The following is a 19069-nucleotide window of genomic DNA, read 5'->3' on the forward strand; positions in this document are numbered from 1 at the left end:
TACCTTTCAGGATCATCTAGTACTTTCATAAACCACCTATTCTATAACCCCCACCTTGTCATATGGGATCTAGTATTTAGAGTACATATTAATGTGCACAGATTTATGACAGGGGATACCTCACTCCCAACTAAAGAGCTGTGAATATTTTCACATCAGCTCTAGACCAAATACAGATCAGTCAGTCAGCTAGACAGATTCCACACACTGGAGGCTCTAATTGAAAACTGCAGTCCTAGACCTAACACTCAGCTACACCGAGACTGAAGTTATCAATGTCAGTGATGGTTGGCTGCAACACTTGATGTCTACAACGCTGGAGGAGGAGGTGATACATTTAGGCTTCATATCCCTTTTCTCCTTCATTTTTCTCACTGTTCAATCTCTCACTCCTTCCTTACCTGCAGAAGGCCTCTAATAATAACACTTGCATCTTCAGCACTTTGAACAGCCCCATGCTGCCACCCTTCCCACTATCAGGCTTCATTACTAGCTCCTCCTTTGTTGCTTTCATACTCTCCTCTTCCAAGTAACCCCGTAGCAGTGTGGTTTCCCAGACCCTTTCCTATTGCTTCTAAAAGCCACATCTGCCCTGAGAAATCAGATTTCTCAGTGTCAGTGAGTTGCATACAACTCCTTAAGTAATACTCAGGAGACTGTCTTTTATTTATCAGTACCTTTTTTGGGAAAAAACAAAGGGTCACTAGACAGTTCTGCCTGCAACAGAGACAACTGAAGTGGGACATAATAGACAGAGCTGACAGCAATTATTCAGTGTCAACACAAAAATAAGAGACACAATGGTAAAAGAAAGCAGATTCAAGACAGACAGAAGGACATGGCACTTGTAATGCATAGTTAAGCTATGGTTACTAGATGTTCACATGGGATGACAGAGTTGGTAAGTGAATAAAATACCAGTTAAGCAATAAGTAGAAAAAAGCTATTTTTTGTGGCATGGTGACATATCAAGGTGAATATTTGAAAGCTGAAACCATACTCAGGAAGTTAATTATGTATTTACTGTCTTATGTGCTGTCCCAGAATTTTGCTCTTGGGGACTGTTCCCTGTTGATTCTCCACTTGGAGAAAGGTACCAGCTCACTCTAAATAAAACCCAAGACTCTGGAGTATATATGCATATCTATGTAAACACATTAACGGAGGAAAACCCATAAAAGAAACAGTCCTTATTTGAGAGAAGGAGCAGTGTAAAGGGGGAAAAAAAAAAGCGCCAACAGTCTCACAACAGCAACATTGGTACAACACAGGGGACCAGGAAGAGATGCTGAGCAGAGGACCTACAGCAGCACCACTGCTTTCCAAAGGTAATGAGAGAGTAGGCACCATCCAGTAGTACTTGAGTGACAGCACTTACCCAGGATGTGAGCAACAGCTTCTACAAGATCCCGCTGACTACCTCCTTCAGCTTTCGCTGAGACTTTCTCTGCTAGGACAAAACTGGACATGACAGGATGAGGTTGATTCAGGAAAACATCGAGCACCTCCAGGCATGAGCTCATTTGTTGGGGAATTGTTCCCCCCACCACAATGTCTTTGTTTCCCATTGTCTTCATCAAGATACCCACATCACCAATGGCTCCCCACTGGATTGCCAGGCCTGGAGAAGAAATTAGAAGAACACACTAAGCAGCTAACTAAAGCAGTTGGCAGGAACAGGAGTGAGTTAATAAAAAAGGAACTTAATAATGAGCTATGCTAAGGCCTACATTTCCTTTGTACTGTTAAATGGTGAGTATTCATTCACACGTGAATGACTCAGCATAACATCTAGGAGCAGAAAACAGCCTTCAAAAGACTTTATAACTCCAGATAAGTGCACAGGTTTCTGGTGAGCTGGTCCTCATCTGGATGTTTGGCAAGATAGTACATACTGTGCAATGAGTAAAGTTATCTTACCTGGGAGTCCATCATGATGCCGCTGCTCACAGATACGCTCCATGGTAGAATTGGCAAAGCCGTAATTACTTTGCCCAGCATTTCCTCTTCCACAGCTTACAGAGGAGAATACAACGAAATAGTCCAGGTCTGGACACTTCTTACGAGTCACCCTTGGAACAGAGCAGGAGAAACCTCATCAGAAAAGCCTGCGTAGTGTATTACTGTCAAAGGCTAGTGCAAGACTAAAGCAACTAAGCTTGATCAGTTCCTTGACTTCAAAAACAATTCTTATTTGTCCCTTCTACAGACACTTACCAATCCAAATGAAGGGTGCCTGAATACTTTGGCTTGTTGACCTCGCAGAATAATTCTGGGGTCTGATTTTCAATCATGCCGTCTCTAAGGACCTATGGGGGGGTGGGAAGAGGGATTTAAAAAAAAAGTGTAGTTTCAGTATATCTAGTTTCTCTGTTTAAATATGCCACATGGCTTGAGATATGAGAGGATATCACTACACAATGTATTTTTGTAAATTCACAGTACAGACATATCTGGAATATCCCAAAATATGACAACATGCCTTGTGCCAAGTCTGCTTTTTTCAGTATTTTTTCTGTATTGACACTGCAAAAATTCTGGCAAGCTCTATGTGGGACTTTTCTTGTCCACAAGAGGCTAGGACAACATTTGTCTCATCACAGAATTGAACTCACTGGCCAAATACTGTTGCTTCTCAGGTCAAGGGAACAGGCCCATAAGCCTTTAATCACCAGGTAGGACCAAAGTATAGTGTCCTTTGAAACACAGAGAACTTAACTAAAATTGTATGAAGCCTGACTGCCTTTAGTTAAAAAGGTCACATGAATGGATGTTGCTTCTTACAAGTCCTGAGCATTTTTGTCACTTACCACAGCCAAATTAAAGATGCCTCCAACTGGTCCAAGCTTCAAAGCCTCTTCTATTAATTGCTGTGTTCCTTCTAGTGTTCCAATATCGCTGGTAGATACCAGCACTTTGATTCCCAGTGCCTTCCACTCTTGAACACGTTTAGCCTGATAACCTAGAAGAAATAAAGGTGGACAGTGCCTTGCATGAAGAATCCCAAATGTAAGGCTTTGGTTAAGCTGCTCCTTTATGCTTCTCTGACTAGATAGGGACTGAATAGCTAAATAATTCCTGATTCAGCTATGAGATAAAAATTGAACAAAATTTCAAAATTTTGAATTTCAGAAATTCTACATAGATAAAGTGGAGAACAGCACTGGGAGAACCTAAGGGCTGGGGTGGTGGTGGGAGGAAGGAAGGAAAAAAACAAACAACTGTGAAGAGAAATTAACAAAAATTTGGGTACTGAGATAGGGAAAATTGGTTAGATTAGAGCAAAGCAACAGATTATAGTAGCACAACCAGAAATTGAAAAGTTGTATTTGATCAATGGGTTTGTACACACAAGTGGTGTGATTGTGAACTTGCCAAAAGAAAGAAGAAACCTGTAGAGACAGAGAGGATTTGAGTTATGAGTGAATTTGTATGAGGAAATACTGAAGACTATCACTGATAAATCTCAATGCTGCCACTGTAATCAAACTAATGCCTTAAATCTCAGTAAAAATGTTTATGGATGCTATCAGATAGTAAGGTTCATCTTTACAGATGAGCTATCTAAGGATCCAGAGTGAGCATCCACACATGAGGAACAAAGTATCTTTAACAAGGAGTTTTTAGGCCCTTCCTTGTGGCATGTGATCTAACATACTACAGCCAGTGGACAAGTCAGCGAGGTAGCCAGATTTTGCAGAGGGCATAAAGATAAAAGAAAGGCTACAGAAAAAAACCCTGTATAAGAGAGAAAATGGGTTGATAAAAATAGGAAGCATAAAAGGGGGAAAGTAGTAATTGGAATAAAAGGTCAAGCGAAAAGATTGTTCCTCCTTTACAATAACTAAAGTGAGATAATACAGGATACTTGAAGTGAGATAATACAGGAAAGAAAAGAGATCTAGACATTATTAGTCACCAACAGGACCCTTAAAATGGAGAGAAACTACAAACTGAGGTCTGTTGAAAGGCAGTCATATTCCCTGCTCCCTTACAATTTTTGCTTACCAGTTCGTATGCCAGAACGAGACGTCAGTATAATTTTCTGTGCTCCTCTCTCAACTAGCCACTGTGCCAACTCCAGCCCAAATCCTCCCAGGCCCCCTGTGATGATGTAGGACTTCGTAGGTGGACAGGAGGTTCGGGAGATTGCAGAGATTTTAACTGGTTCAGACTTTCTTAAAGGATACTCCTTTTCCTCTTCTTGGACCTTCCCCCACGAAAAAAAAAAAACAACCAAGAACCAGAAACAACACACACACAAAAAAGAAGGTAGTTACAATTAGATAATCAGATACATAATGCATTTCTTATCTTTTCGTGCTATGCTACTCCAGTCAATAGGAATGGACCTCATAGAATCAGTGCCAGACTTGACAGTTACAATTGTGACAGTGTCAGCAGTAAAAACTGACCCTGTGCTGCCCTACTGATAGACCTTCAACTCAAAATGGATCAAAATACCCAACAGTCACCAGAGGATGGCCAGAGGTATCAGAGAATCAAAATCATTATTGCATTACCTTGATGATAACTTTGCCAATATGTTTTCCTTGTGCCATGAATCTGAAGGCAGCTTCTACCTCTTCTTTGTTGAAGACCGAACTCCTCAGGGGCTTTACTACACCATCTCTTATGCCTTTCTTCAACAGCTCTGATACTACTTCCCACTCTTGGTTTCCCTCATCAAATATTGAATCTAGTAGGATCCCATGAAATGCCACATTTTTGAGGAAGAGAGACATTCCTAGAAAAAGCAACTTAGTTATGATCTGATGCTGCTGACATCTCAAAATGGAGCCTACCCTCTGCTTCAGAAACATTTCTGGGCAGGTTACAGGAGTAAAGCAGTCACACGCTTGAATTCTACATTTTGCAAACTCATTCTTGCAGATATTCTCCAATTCATAACATTATGTTGTTCTCTTACAAGCAGACCAGTTTCACAGAAATGCAACTCCAAAAAATTGTGTGTTGAGAGGACAAGTTATATCATGGTCAGTCTGATATTAAAAAGAACAGGTTTTGTCTAGTGACAGCTGAGTTAGAGTCCCAGGGGAGCTATAATCCTGCATACATCATGTCTACCTCCACAGGAGACTCTTCCTCATAGCAAGGTTTTCCAATATGATAGGATTTTTGAAATTTAATTAGAATAAGGAAGCAGGCTGTCAACGCTATATGCAATCATTCTACAACAGGAGAACATTGCTGTAATTTTTCATTGACACATCACCTTACAAAATTCAAAAATTTTTTCCCATAGAAGAGCAATCAGGGTTATCTTGCCCTGTGCCTTCAAAACTGGTAGATGCTGTTGACTGCCTTGAGGCACAAGAGGCCTTGCAGAGGGGTCTGGATAGACTGGAACACCAAGCAATCATAAGCGATACAAAATTTAACAAATGTCAGTTGTGCACCTGAGCCCTAGTAACACCAGACATAAGTATAAATTTTGGGAAGGTTGGAGAGCTGTCCTGCAGAAAAGGGCACATGGGGTGTTGGGCAGGAGCTAAAACCTAATGAGAGGTGCTTTCCAATGCCCCATCTTACCAAGCTGACTGTTGTTAGATAGATCAAATTTGCCTATTTCCAAGAAGCGGCCATGTCGAGCAAGACAACGCAAACTGGCTTGCAGCTTCTCTTCTGCCAAGGAATTTAACACGAGGTTGACACCTGCAATGAAATGAGAAGCACCTACTTAACTCTGCTGAGAGCCTAACCCTGTCTTCTAGTGACTCATATTGTCTTTAGAATGCACAACTGATAATGTGGCTTAGCTGACAAAAAAAGGAAAAATATTTATTGAACTTCACCTTTTCCATTGGTAACTCGAAGTATATGCTGTTCAAAGGCAGTATCTCTGGAGCTGGAAAAGCTATTAGCATCTAGCTGTGGAAATCTTGCTTGGAGATACTTACGTTTCTCAGCGGAACCTGGAAGTAGAAGACAGGTTGAAAGATGTCACTAATTTCATTTTTATGATGAAACAGCCCATTTTCCACTGCACATCTTTCGCCCAAGGACTGTAAATCTAAGAAGCCATCTCCAAGCTTTCAGTCTCTCAAGATGTCAGACTTTAGAACAAAGGCTGTCTGGTTGCTACTGCTCATTTATGAGATAGAGCAAGGACCAGAAACAGATGACAGCCTTTCAATGGAAGGCATTTGATCCATATTACTAAATGTAAAATGAGGAAGCCATGCTCTTCTTCCAGGCTTTTGATTATATAATGTACAGAGACAGATACATTTGACTGTGCTGTGGAATTTTCAAGCACAGAGTCAGTAGCTGTATTTACTATGTAACCAGTTCTCAGCCTGGAAACTAGATCAAAGCTACAGCAGATCACATTGGGAGGGGAGTAAGTATATACCTAAATAGGTATATATATTTCTATATGTGTACACACACATGCTTCCTCTATTAGCTATAATCTCTCTCTCCCCATGACTTTGGGCCCTCAGTACTCACCTACAGTAGTAAAGACACGGCAGCCCATGCTCAGGGCAATGGCAATGGCTGCTTGGCCCACACCTCCTGAGCCAGAGTGAATCAGGACACTCTCACCCTTCTTCATACCACCTCGAACCACCAAAGCATAATAAGCAGTGGCATAAACCACAGGCACTGAAGCTGCTTCTTCCAGAGTCCTAAAGAGCAAAGTGGAAGGAGGTATCTTTAGCCTTGGGAAAGACTACTAGATTCTCCTGATGAAATCTGCCTTTCTCCAACAGAAAGGCTCTGCTGCTGAGACAGATAAGAAAGTGTTAAGATAGGATAGATAGAAAATATAGATAATAAAGCGTCAATCATACAGCAGACTACCGCAGCTGCCAAACACAGACAGGTTTCATTATTCTGCAAAAATATTTCACTAACTAACCAGTAACATAACGAACACTGATATCCCAGAGTATCCTGAAACATGTGAAGCTAAGAGTCCAAAAAAAGATGAGAACCTTGTGTAAGCCACTGTACAAAAACTAGTGCTGCTGAACTCCTGCAGTGAATCTAATGCAAAATTCTACAGTTTCTTGGCACACTATAACCCTGTTAACATTTGCCAGAGATGAATCTAGCCATTGTGCAGCACTCAGGTTTGATCAGAGCTGTCATCAGCCTCAGGCAGGAAGGCAAATCTTAACCAGAAAACAGAAGCTGACCTACCAGTTTTCAGGCACCTCCCATAGAAACCTTTTTTCACAGTCTACCACTGTGGCCAGCCCCTTTGCTGGCAGCAATCCCATTACTCTTCTTCCAGCCGTGTCCCGTCCTGAGAACTCCATGCCCAGCATGCACTGCTGCAAAGCCCAATTACCTGAAAGAACATTAACACCCTTTACAAAAAAAGAAAATTATCTTCTAAAATTCCTATTCTACAGCAGCAGACCCTGAAAGTCTAAACCTCTGAGATTTGTCTCTTCTGTACACAGTTCATAAATTGTCATAGTTAATGGCTCACTGCAAGAGTAGTGGAAAAGGACTTGGTCTCATTAAATCATGAGCACTTATCCTTGATGACATTGCATTAGTTTCCAGTTTTCATCTGAGAAATGTCATGAAAACACCTTGTTTCAGAGGCAATTCTGTCCCTCAGAAAAAGAATTATATATAAACTATAAAGATGATCACTGCAAAATACGAATTTTTGATAATTCATGTTTTAGGCAGACACTTATGTCAGTCACAGAATCATAGAATGGCTTGTGTTGGAAGAGACTAAAGATCATCTACTTCCAACCTTCTGCCATACACAGAGGCAACTTTCATTATGCCAAGTGGTTCAGTCATGAAGGAAACCCAGCCCTACTCAAATCACCAAATTTTAACATGCTCCATCCCCTCTCTTTTAAATACATATTTTAAAACCATTTCATACACATTACATTAATTCTTAACTTGCTATAAAGCTAGTACTACCTCCATTTTGTAAACAGGCAATTACTTCATCGTGCATTTTTCCTCCCTGAAATTCAAGCATGTCCATCAGCATGGCAAAAGGCAACTTTGACATTGTCACCTTGGTATTTACCATGCCCATCTCTGGAACCTCTATCAACATATTTTATCTCACACTTGGTATCTGTGCAATGTGGCGAGCAACACTTCTCAGAGCATAGTTTGTTAATTGGAAAAAAATGGAACTGTAACTCGAAGTAGAACTTGGGAACTTTTTGGTGTACAGCCCTGCAGCAGAGCTGTACTTCCTTCTCAAAAGCATGCTTTCTGGCATACAATCTAGCCAGTGCATAACGAACAATCAAGAGATTAATTCTAGAACCACAATACATATCCTTTTAAGTGTAACTTTAACTCACCAGGGATAGCATCTGGAGAAAGCTTCCCCGTGGCCAGCATAATGTCCCGGAAGTTGAGAGATGCGTAATAGACTTTGCAGAGTAAAACATTGGGATCAGTTGTGTGGAAGTGTCGAAGTGGGGAGACAATCCAGCGAAGAGATGAGAGATCTCCACGAGTTAGCACATTCACATAGGCATATTCTGTCAGCTCCTGAGGTTGTGCTGCAGGAGAAGGAACAGTAAGAACTTAGACATATTAACAAAGGTACGTGCTTTCCAAAACGAGTAAACTCCTTGTGCAATTTCTACCTCCTTCTCCATTTGCTATCCTGAGAGCCCTTTCTTGCTTTGCAATACTACTGATGCCCTAAATAGCCTATCCCTTCTAGCACCACAATGTTCTACTGTTCACTTTGAGCTGAAACAGAAGAATTCAAAATTGTTAATTAAAAATAATAATAAAAGGTAACCGTAGGAACAATAGCTACTCATTTTCTATTCAAAGTTCATTCAGATTCAAGGCCTTGCAAGTGATCCTCAGCTCTCAAAGACTGTACCTTGCTGCAATGTAAGATGCCTGAAGGAGCCCCACTTTCCATCACGATACACATTCATCACCAGGTCCTTCTGAACAATCTTCTGCATCTCCAGAGAAGAAAGACTTGTGGGTGGGACAGCAGATGAAGAGTTCAAGTTGGAAATGAACACACACCTGAAGACAAGAGTTGTCATTTTGTTTGTTTTCCTATAGGTCTGAGAAGAAACTAACACAAATATCTCATCTCCCAAATGTGACTCAAAGGCATGCTCGCGTACCTGATTCGGTGGCCTTCTGCTTCAAGGCGAAGGCAGTTCACCATTCCCAAAATTCCTGAGTTCGCACAACTGGTGGCAGTCAACCACACAGGCTTCTCTGATGCGTCAGCCAAGATCTCCTACAGGACAAACCCCAAACTGTTTTACCAGGAACTACAAAGAAAATAGCCCTCATATCCTTGGCAGAGATTAGTAACTTCTATTTTAGTAAAAGTAACTGAACACACACACACACACATTCTTCTTTCAACACTACTAAATATCTCATTCAGAAAGTATAATGATTTGGAAATTCAGATACCTAGGACACAAGAATTCTCACCTTTAATGATTCAACCCACTTGAAGTTCGTCTCATCTACTGGCAGAAAAACAGGTGCTTTGACAGGAGCTTGCCGACGACACAGGAAAATAACTGAGCCAAAGAATGACTTCTTCATGGCAACAAGATTCAATGAAACTTTGCTGAATAAGTCCTCCCACTGTGCCTGTCAAATCAGGCAAAGCAACAAAATTAACAGCAAAATCAAAAGTCATTTTTTCTTGCTTTTTCTTGAAAACTTGTTCTGTATTGTCACAGTACAAATACAGGTTTGATTAACATAATAATGTTCTATCCACATCTAGACTACTCCTTCTTCCCTAAAGGATCTTCCAAAAGTGGGAGTACAAATACCTCAAAGTCCAAGTTAGGCAACCAGTCTTAGCACACTAGCAGATGTGCAAAAAACAAAAACCTGAGCTGTGACCATACCACCAAATTCCACAGTGTATTTGAATGTGTCTATGACCCTATGTCACATAAGCCCTGTTTGCACAGAGATGGGGAGAAGCACCCATATGTCTAAGTTACACTGAAATGGCATTTCAGGAAAACAAAGGAATGTAAATGCATGTATGGCATATCCAGAAACACTTGAGGATTACTATCTGAATGAAATAAAGATGAATGCAGTCTCTCAGAAAAGCATCCATTTGCTTTTCCTATGTCAGGCACAAACCAGCAGAAGGTTTTTTACAGTGTGATCCCTTATATCAAGGTCCAAGGACAGTGTCTGTATCTAGAAAACTTTGAGAACTATGTAAGTCCTGCACACTCTTGCCTGGCTTGTATAATTTCCTTCAGAGAAGGAACATTCAAGGGACAGATATCTTCTCCCGGGGATTTGCTAATACCAGGCTACTGATACTAATGACAAATTTCTGGTTTTTGTTATTGGTGCCAGTAGCATCTCTGCCTTCTCTTTATCCTCCTGTTCACTGGGAAAGATTCAGAGCAAAGAACCTAACCTTTCTTCTCAAATCCCCTTGAAAAAATGTATTCAGGAAGGGCTAGAATCCATGTAATTGCAAAATTCAAAATCCAACAACCCCACCCCAGAATTATAAACAAAACCCAAACTCTTGGAAGCGCTATTCTCTTCTTGTTCTAAAAGAAGAGAGCTGAGAGGCTGCATCCCCTCAAATCAGGAAAAATAGGTAAGTTCAGCAGAGGTGCATTTTTCCATTACTGCTGAGTCTAACAGATGTCAAGAGAAGATGATGCCCCAGTTTCCACCCTTACCCTTGCCTTTCACTCTCCTCCTCTTGCACCAGCTTTGGCATTAGTTTATCTGTATGATATACTGGTTGGAAGATACAATGCTGACACTCTTCTCTCCCTTCTCCAGCTTCTCAGGGCTTATTTACTGTATCTCATTATGGGATCAGATAACATAGGGAAGAGGAAAGGAAGAAAAGAAAAATACAAGAGAAAAGCCTTCCTTCTGGGAGGACCTTAACATTAGAAGAAATTACTAGCTTGTAAAATCGCACTCTAAGCAGTAGTATCAAAAGTAAGAGAGATAGTCTGATACCGAAGCATTTCAGGATTCTACAGTGGTAGAGCTGTACCCCACCCAGCAACATGATTTTAACAATAAAGGAATTGTCCTGGCCAGTGTTTTCATACAGATTAGACAGATGCTCAAAAGACAATTAATAATTTTCAGTGCATTAAGAAAGGCTTTCCTGATTGAACCTACAGTTTACTCTCTCAATCTAATATGTAGTAATTTGCAAGTCCTCTCTTCTTAAGAAGTGTTCATTAGATATTTCTGCAGAAGTCCTCAATGGAAAGGCATGCAAGCAATGCCTACTATACATTTACCATCAGGGCATCTACAAGCAGCAGACTCAGACTATCCATGGTGAAAGTATCTGTCCTTCCAAGAGGCTTACCTCACTTAGGAAGCTGTGTTTCTGCTGCAGATCTGGGCTTGTAAGGAAACTGACAATTTCTCCAAGGGTTTCTCCCTTAAGAAGAGTATGTAGCAAAACAAACCCTCCTTCTTTCACAGCAGCTGCCAAATTAGAGAGTATTTCAGTGGTATTCACTAAAACACTTGTTGAACAGTTGTATACCACCAGGTCAGCATTGGTCAGATTTCCAGAGGGAGGGCTAGATGGATCCCACCGGCTAGAGACAACACCAGCATCTTGTAACTCTGTTTCAACAGCTGAAAGGTTTTCCAGGATGCAGTCAGTGGCAATGTAGTCCAGCTGCAACAGGGGCTGAGCATTCAGAATACTTTTCACACGAGAGAACAGTTGTCCACTTCCTGCATTAGCCTGTGAGAAAAAGAAGGGGAAGGAAAAGCAGAAACCAAATCAAAACATGACTGATATCCAGAATTATAACCGGAACAACAGCAGTATGTAATCAGGTTACTGGAAGGCCTAGAAACACTAGCTACAGTCCCATCCCAGGCTTTCAACTAACCTCTATTATCTTCATCCTATGACTGATCATGTTCTCCAATGCCACATCCAGGCAAGTCCTCAACTCTGCAGAATCCAGCAATCCACTGAGAAGAGGGTCATTTCGGAAGTGCATTTTCTCTCGAACCACAACTTGTTGCAGCTCAGAATGGAGGTTTCCATTCAGTTCCAGGCGGCAGATCTCAGCGAGGATATGCTGAAGGCCCTTTTGTGTGGACGAGGACCCCGTAGCAGCCACTGCATTTTCTACTCCAGGGATGACTAATTTGACCCCATGCACTGCCACCTTAGACTGCAACTTTTGGATCAGACCTATGGAATAGAAGGGGGAAATGAAAGAAAGAGTCAAGATTTTCCAAGAATTCTTTTCCTCCTTGCCTCCATTTGCTACACCAGCTGATCAGCACCACAGCATCCTATATCATTAGCCCAGACACACAGATACAGTGCAGCCTCTTACATTCACATAATTATGTATTGTGCAGTAGTTGCCCCAAATAAGTAGGCTTTGTAGCCAAACAAACAACACCCCCACAATTACCTGTGGTAAGACTGACTAAAGAGGGCAACTAACAGAAAACTTTTGATTGATTTAGGGAGCTGTGGTGGAAAATTTTAAGTTTCTGAAGATACAAAAATACTAAAATGCCCTTTTGCTTTATAAACTGATGGGAAATAGTTAATCCTGACTGAGGATCAGGAACTGGATTACAAAAAAACAAAATATTCCCACCACAGCCTAGAAAAAATATGCTCTGGGGACAGTATTTGGATGCTGCAGGGGAAAACTAAGGAGAAAGAAAAAAAAAAAAGGAAATCTTTAGAATCTATTGTCAAATCTAAGGATGAGCATGAAGACACTCTACCAATACAGAATGAAAAAAATGATTCTCTCAAGATGAAGCAAAATTCATCACTAGAGTAAAAATTTTTTTAAAAAGTAACATTTTTCTCTTTGATGAAAAGGCACTTAAAGTGATTAGTTTAGTGGATGTCTCCCCATCAAAAAACAATATATTTAGCTACCAGTTTCACAACAGACTGAACTGCTCCTATTCTATTCTTGTGGCAAACAATTCCTTTGATGTGTGCCTCACTACATCATTTTCCCTGTTTGGATATGTGCCTGCAGTCAAAGTGCCTATTGTAGCAGTTCACAAGCAAAAACAAACCAAGGTTAAAATCTCACTTAAGTGAGCTCTCCTGTCAGTGTCTAAAGCAACTAGGTTGGATTTCTCCTTAAAGATGATTTGTGTCTCTCTGCTTGCAGAAGGGGTTGTGCCATCTAACACCACATCTGACTGTTATAGAAGGAAAGATGTCCCTCTTCATGGCTTTTACTCTTTCTCACATTCTACAGAGCTCAGGCAGAACTGGCTTTTAGCTTCCAGCAATCATACAGAGAACCCTTGCTGAAGTCTTCTACAGAGACCAATATTTAATATCTTGGATGTTCTGAAGGAGTATTCAGCTTCTCTCGGGCTAGAAGACTCTCCTAGTATGACAAGAAAGCAATCCCACTCTACCTTTGCATTGCTCCAGATAGGCATGAAGATGGGCACTTGAAGACAAACAGCTACTCTCAGTGTAGGGCACAAAGCAGAATTTTTCCAGGGTGGGAGGTATCTGTTCCTGCTGTCGCCGTGGTGCCACAGAAGCATGAAGACCATTGATCTGAACGCCTCCTGCTTTAAGGCTATCAAGACAGCGGTCCACCAGAACTTCCAAAGCTGAAAGTCAGGAAAGAAATGTAAGTTGGGAAACAAAAACATATTTTGTTCAGGGTGATTTGATGAACAGTGCTATGTGGGGCTCTTTCATAGAGAGGTTACAGAGTTGCAGAAGAGCTTGGAGACTAAGAGGACCCTCCCATCAAAATTCATCCTACTACTTCAGAATTGACACATTCACCCAGTAGTCAAAGCAACCAGCAGAAGTTCAAGCATGAGAGACATTACCTTCTATATTGTCGTGGTATTGGCACACCTGCTCACAATGCAGCACTGGATCAATACAGACTGAGCGAATCCTCGTGGGTAAGCGCAGACTGCGGCCAGTCTCAGGTAAGATCAGCATATGCAGCAGAGTGTCAAGGAAGGTCACCCAGTTCCCATTCCACAGAACTTTTCCTGCAGTTGCTGCAGAAGAGGAAGAGAAAGCCTCACTATTTCATCATTCATCAGATGCTAGAATGTCACTGCTTATTAAATGCCAAGTTTGGTGTATGTACCCAGCTTCCCCTGTAAATTCCACCACACAGTTCTACACTGGAAAGAACAGCTTTCTCAATGCTCTTTGTTGTTATCTCCTATCACACAAAGTATAATTACCTCACAAGGCACAGTCAGGTGAACTGTTAATACAAATGGTATTAAAGGATCAAATAGTCATCATTATGATACCCAGGCCTCACTGTGCTTCTTCTGAAAGGAAATTTACCTTCACTGTTGCATTCTAGAACACCCTGGAAAGTTGGTCCATAATTATATCCACGCAGATGCAGCTCTTGATAAATGTCATCTTTCAAGAGCCCAGGCTTTGAGCTCCTGTCTGCTTGAGTCCGAAGGCCATCTGTCTGGTTACGGAAATTGTTCTGAGCAGTGTCTTCCAGGAGCGAAATCTTCCCTGAAGGGCACAGTAACAAGAATAATGATCATTACCATTATTTATAAATTATGGATTTACTAAGATTGTACATATACACTTATATTTCCTTCACTTACCACTGACAGCCAGATTCCCATTTCCTGATACCTCAAAGCAGTGGGAAGCAGGCATAAGTCTTACTTCCAGCTGTACTGATCCTGCAAGAAACATTGAGGAAGACAGGAGGTCATTTATCTCTACCATCCTCAAGCAGAACTTTTTCCTTCACTATCCCTAAACTTACCACTCACAACAGGTAATAAGATGACCATAATGCATACTACTTGACTATATGAATCCATTCCTTTGCTCAGTCATGCTGCACTCCTCTTTAGTCTCTTTCCTGCATTCCTCCTCACTTTTCCCATGCATTCCTTTCCTTCCACTCCCTCCATCTTCACTACACAGTTGTGCAGTTATACCAGCACTCCTCACTCACCCTTTTTGGGAATGATAGTTGCCTGATGAATTGTGACATCTTCAAACGTAACAGCCACTTCGTCCATAGCCACACCAAGAGACCGCGCCAGTGTTCGCCAAGCCAGCACGAGGTACCCAGTTGCAGGGTACAAAACTCTGCCATCAATGCAGTGACCAATCAAGTAGTGGTCAGGAGAGTCAGGACTCACATCTGTCAAACAACAAAGAGAAGAAAAATAATAAAAACACTAAAAAAGAGGTTTTCCTCCCTCAATATCCACAAGAGGCTCTAGTTTCCCCAACTATCCTGCCTGACAATATGAAGCCCTTAGAATTACTCTTAGTCTAAAGCAATAGAGGTTCCTGGTTTGTTCATGTTCTCTCATCCCATTTCAGAAACAGATACAGGTTTTTGTCAATCCAAACCAAACATTTAAGCTTCAGAGGATGGCTTCCAGGATGCTGTTTTGAGTATTCTATTCTTACTATTACAAAAGCAAACACACAGGTAAAGCAGGAAAGTGACAAACAAATAATAAACCCCAAATGAGCAACACACCAATATTGTAGACTGAAGCAGATGCAGAGCCTTTGGAACCTGCTGGAAAGTCTTCAGCTGTCGGAACATCCCAGTCCTGACTGTGGTCCCATTTGATGCATGGAGAAATAAGGGGTGTTCCCACAGGGACAGGGTATTCCATAGACGGGAACAAGTTATTTCCAAGAACATTTATCCTAAAAAGACAAAAATAATCAAGACATGGGAGAAGGGATGGGAAGAAAAAGTAAGGAAAAAAATTGGTTATAATTAAGAGGTCAGGCAGTAATTGGTCTCAAACTCCATGTCAGATGTACCATGAACACTTACTGCAGCCAAATTTATAATTAACAGTCTATAAGATGCAAAATTTATTTCCAGAAGCTAGTGCCAGGTTCCTAGGCCTTTAAAATGGGACTTCTCTTTCGAAGGCACCTTCCCTGCTCAAGCAGTCTCTAACCCACAGGAACACTTCACAAGTGAGCATGCTAAGTATGTAAAGCACAAACGCACATCCCATTTATTTCAAGGTTTCTTGAAGGAGTGTTTGATTCCATATGAAGACATGCATATTAGAGAAGAGACCTGAATTCCCTTCTGTTATCCCACTTACCCTCTTCCCCATGTCTCCTTACCCAGTTAAATGAATCTTGCCAATCTGTGTTAGGAAGAACTCCAAATTATTTTGGTGATCTTTCTTCATCAATGGCAGAATGGTGCAAGTTGGTTTCAAAGTTCTCTTCAAGATAGCCTGGTCAAGCAGAATCCATACATCACTGGTGGAAGGCATTACTTACTACTTTGTCTCAGAATTTTTGTCTATAGTGTCCAAACCACTTATGCATCTGTGCCAAGAGTTCAGTGCTAGCTGCTGGCACAAACACCACTTTAACAGGGAAGAGTACCCTTCCAGCAACCCTAGCTGTTGCACATCTAATAAAGCAGAACCTACACAATATTAATGTAATTCTGCCAAAACACTCCCAGGTAGACTGTGAGGTAAAACCACAAGCTGCACTTGAAAAACTGCTAAGTCACCGTCTCATGCCTCCCACTTGCACACACTCCCTTGCCAGGAGCAGCACCTTATGGTCTGAAGTATCCTAGAGCATCTTTCAAGCATAAGTTATTAGACCAAAAAACTCAGCCTCGAACACCTGACCCAATTTTTTATCTTCTCTTCAATTTGATCCCATGGTCTTTACATGAGAAAATCAGGATACTTTCAAACACAGACAATGAAGTCTTAGTCACTTGCATTAGAGTCCAAAATTGTTCAATGATTTCAACATGAGGCATAAAGTCTCTGTTGAAAAAAATATATGCCCAATTTAAAAACAGTACTCTTGATTCTCCCTTCAAATCACTTTCAAAGCATGAGACTAACATGACATAGCAAAAATACACTGGGCTGAAACTAAGAAGCACTGTGTAACTATTAATCTTGATCATGAGTAATTATTATTCTTCCTAAGACTTCTCCTCTTGCGTGCCACTGACCAAATAAAAAAAGACCAGTCCTTGAGACTTAAGAGACACAGACAAGACCACACCACTGATCCTGAAGAGCAAGTGTTTCCCAATGCACCTCATGCTCTGCACTCTCTACTATGGAGCTAATTCCACGAGAATCAATTTTGATAGGGTGGGAAGAAAAGAATAATGATCTGATCTCATTAGAGAAAGGAGTTTAAGAAGAAAGTAAGCTTCTGTGGTTTCAGTCTACTTGGTCTAGGAGAAGAGGGGAAAACACCACTGTTATCCACCACCTCTTAAGACAAAACCTCAACCCAAATTCAGAGTACAGATGGTAAAAGATTTTTTTCATAGAGAAGGTCCGTTAATTCTTTGCATGTCTCACTCCACCATAAATTTTGTACACACTCTCCATTAGATCCAAACAATGAAATGCTTTCCTTACTCATTACATGCAGTTCAGAAAGCTGGCTATCAGTTATCTGAAGTGCATAGGAACAAATAGCAGCAGTAATGTGAATTTCTGAGTAAGGAAGTGGTAGTGTGTTAGGGATTTTTTTTAATTTTTTTATTTTTAATATTAACATACACCACCCCCTAAAAAATCATGAAGAAACAAACAAAAAACCAAACATTAAAACTGGGAAAAGCTCAGAAGTACTGAAGGAAGCAAGTACTCTCAGAACTAGGGGGAAAAAAAAAAAAAGCTGCAGCTTTCCCCAGTTTGAGGGTCATCAGACCTTCAAACTCCTTGTAAGAGCATGATGATCAAATAGGATACCTGTAAAAGAGCATGTGGAGCAATCTCTACAACAACGGCATTCTCTGGAACATGCTTCAGACCTTCATGGAACAGCACTGGATTCACGAGGTTGTTCACATGGTACTCTGCAGAGGAATTCCTAGCCAGATCACCTTGCCACTGAGATTCAGGGATAGATGTACTGATCCATCGTGCTGAGCGAGGTTTAGGGTGTGGAATGACCTACAGACAGTCAAGAAAGAAGGACAGGAGAAAGAGTTACAAGTCATAGAGAACAACAGGATCAGCAAAAGCAAGCAGCTCCTCCTTTTTGCAGGTTAATTGCTCAGGACATCCTCCTGCTCCAGGCCAAGTGATTTCAAACATTAGATCTCACAGAGGTCTACATGCTCTTCAAGAGATTTTCTCTTCCTTCTGAAAAAAGGAGTCCCCTCAAGCTCAACATAACCTATAGGCAACCCAGGTGTCAGAGCATAAGCCATGCAAGTCATGGTTTGGCAATATTACCTTTTTCAGAGCATTGAACAGTGCTGGGGCAATAGATGCCATGTAATGGGAGTGAAAGGCGACGCCAGCACTGCGCACCTCCTTTGCAAACACACCCTCTTTCTTCAGTTTGGCTACAAACTCATTCACAGAGTCCTAAGAACAAAAACATAAGTGAACTAAGAGAGAAGCTCACAAAATACTAGGTATTTGTACAAGCCAGTGTAGTCCCTCCATACCCTTCATCAGTTACCATTTAAGGGGAGCCACAGCAGTGATGAAGTTATTGCCCTTCTCAGTCTTATAATTTACCATCCTCTATGCCCATGGATAGAAGAGATTTTATTACTAGCTTACTGAGGCACCAATATCACTTCCTCTTACAGATTATTTGACTGTGTAAGTTTATACAATGTATTATGTTCACTCCACCACTTCAATCAGCTCCCCTTTTCAAGCAGCTGCACTCTAAGTAAGCTTCATGCTTTCTTCAAACTTGAACTTTGCAGGTCCTACTCACAATCCCGGTACACACTGTGTCAGTTTCATGCTCACCAGAGGCCCCGAAACAGTGACAGTGTCCTCAGAGTTGTGACAGGCTGGTACCACATTTGGAGGACAGCGTTGTTTACACTCCTCCCATGTCAGACCTGCAGAAGGAAGGCCACAGGAAAACAAAAGGGTTTTTAGTTATGAGCCTCATAAGAGGAGGAAATATTAAGTGCACAGTCACTCTGCTCAATTCAGCACTTTGCAAAATTGGGAAATACTCGCAAGAGACTGATGGGTACCTCCCTCTCCCCTCCAAAGCAATTCTGCAAAAGCTAAGAATATTTACCCTAGAGCTTTACCATGACACTTA

At 41.2% G+C, this 19069-nt stretch overlaps 1 protein-coding gene across 1 annotated transcript in view; it reads right to left on the minus strand.

Annotated features, from left to right (window-relative positions):
- The window catches only part of FASN (fatty acid synthase), a 42913-nt gene that overhangs the window by 6768 nt on the left and 17076 nt on the right, over window positions 1-19069 (minus strand). The window contains exons 12-37 of the mRNA XM_064728748.1: window positions 18763-18857; window positions 18229-18363; window positions 17740-17943; window positions 16118-16233; window positions 15504-15679; window positions 14964-15155; window positions 14602-14682; window positions 14318-14503; window positions 13837-14016; window positions 13405-13608; window positions 11880-12190; window positions 11339-11728; window positions 9442-9606; window positions 9120-9238; window positions 8861-9015; window positions 8322-8525; window positions 7171-7321; window positions 6475-6653; window positions 5817-5936; window positions 5554-5676; window positions 4524-4747; window positions 4009-4210; window positions 2811-2962; window positions 2218-2309; window positions 1921-2072; window positions 1379-1621 (exon numbers count right to left, since the gene is read on the minus strand). Coding sequence (XP_064584818.1) covers window positions 1379-1621; window positions 1921-2072; window positions 2218-2309; window positions 2811-2962; window positions 4009-4210; window positions 4524-4747; window positions 5554-5676; window positions 5817-5936; window positions 6475-6653; window positions 7171-7321; window positions 8322-8525; window positions 8861-9015; window positions 9120-9238; window positions 9442-9606; window positions 11339-11728; window positions 11880-12190; window positions 13405-13608; window positions 13837-14016; window positions 14318-14503; window positions 14602-14682; window positions 14964-15155; window positions 15504-15679; window positions 16118-16233; window positions 17740-17943; window positions 18229-18363; window positions 18763-18857 — 4551 coding nt within the window. The remainder of the gene's footprint in view (window positions 1-1378; window positions 1622-1920; window positions 2073-2217; window positions 2310-2810; window positions 2963-4008; window positions 4211-4523; window positions 4748-5553; window positions 5677-5816; window positions 5937-6474; window positions 6654-7170; window positions 7322-8321; window positions 8526-8860; window positions 9016-9119; window positions 9239-9441; window positions 9607-11338; window positions 11729-11879; window positions 12191-13404; window positions 13609-13836; window positions 14017-14317; window positions 14504-14601; window positions 14683-14963; window positions 15156-15503; window positions 15680-16117; window positions 16234-17739; window positions 17944-18228; window positions 18364-18762; window positions 18858-19069) is intronic.

The sequence above is a fragment of the Zonotrichia leucophrys genome, chromosome 18 (assembly GCF_028769735.1).
Source record: "Zonotrichia leucophrys gambelii isolate GWCS_2022_RI chromosome 18, RI_Zleu_2.0, whole genome shotgun sequence".
In the NCBI taxonomy this organism is placed as follows: domain Eukaryota; kingdom Metazoa; phylum Chordata; class Aves; order Passeriformes; family Passerellidae; genus Zonotrichia; species Zonotrichia leucophrys.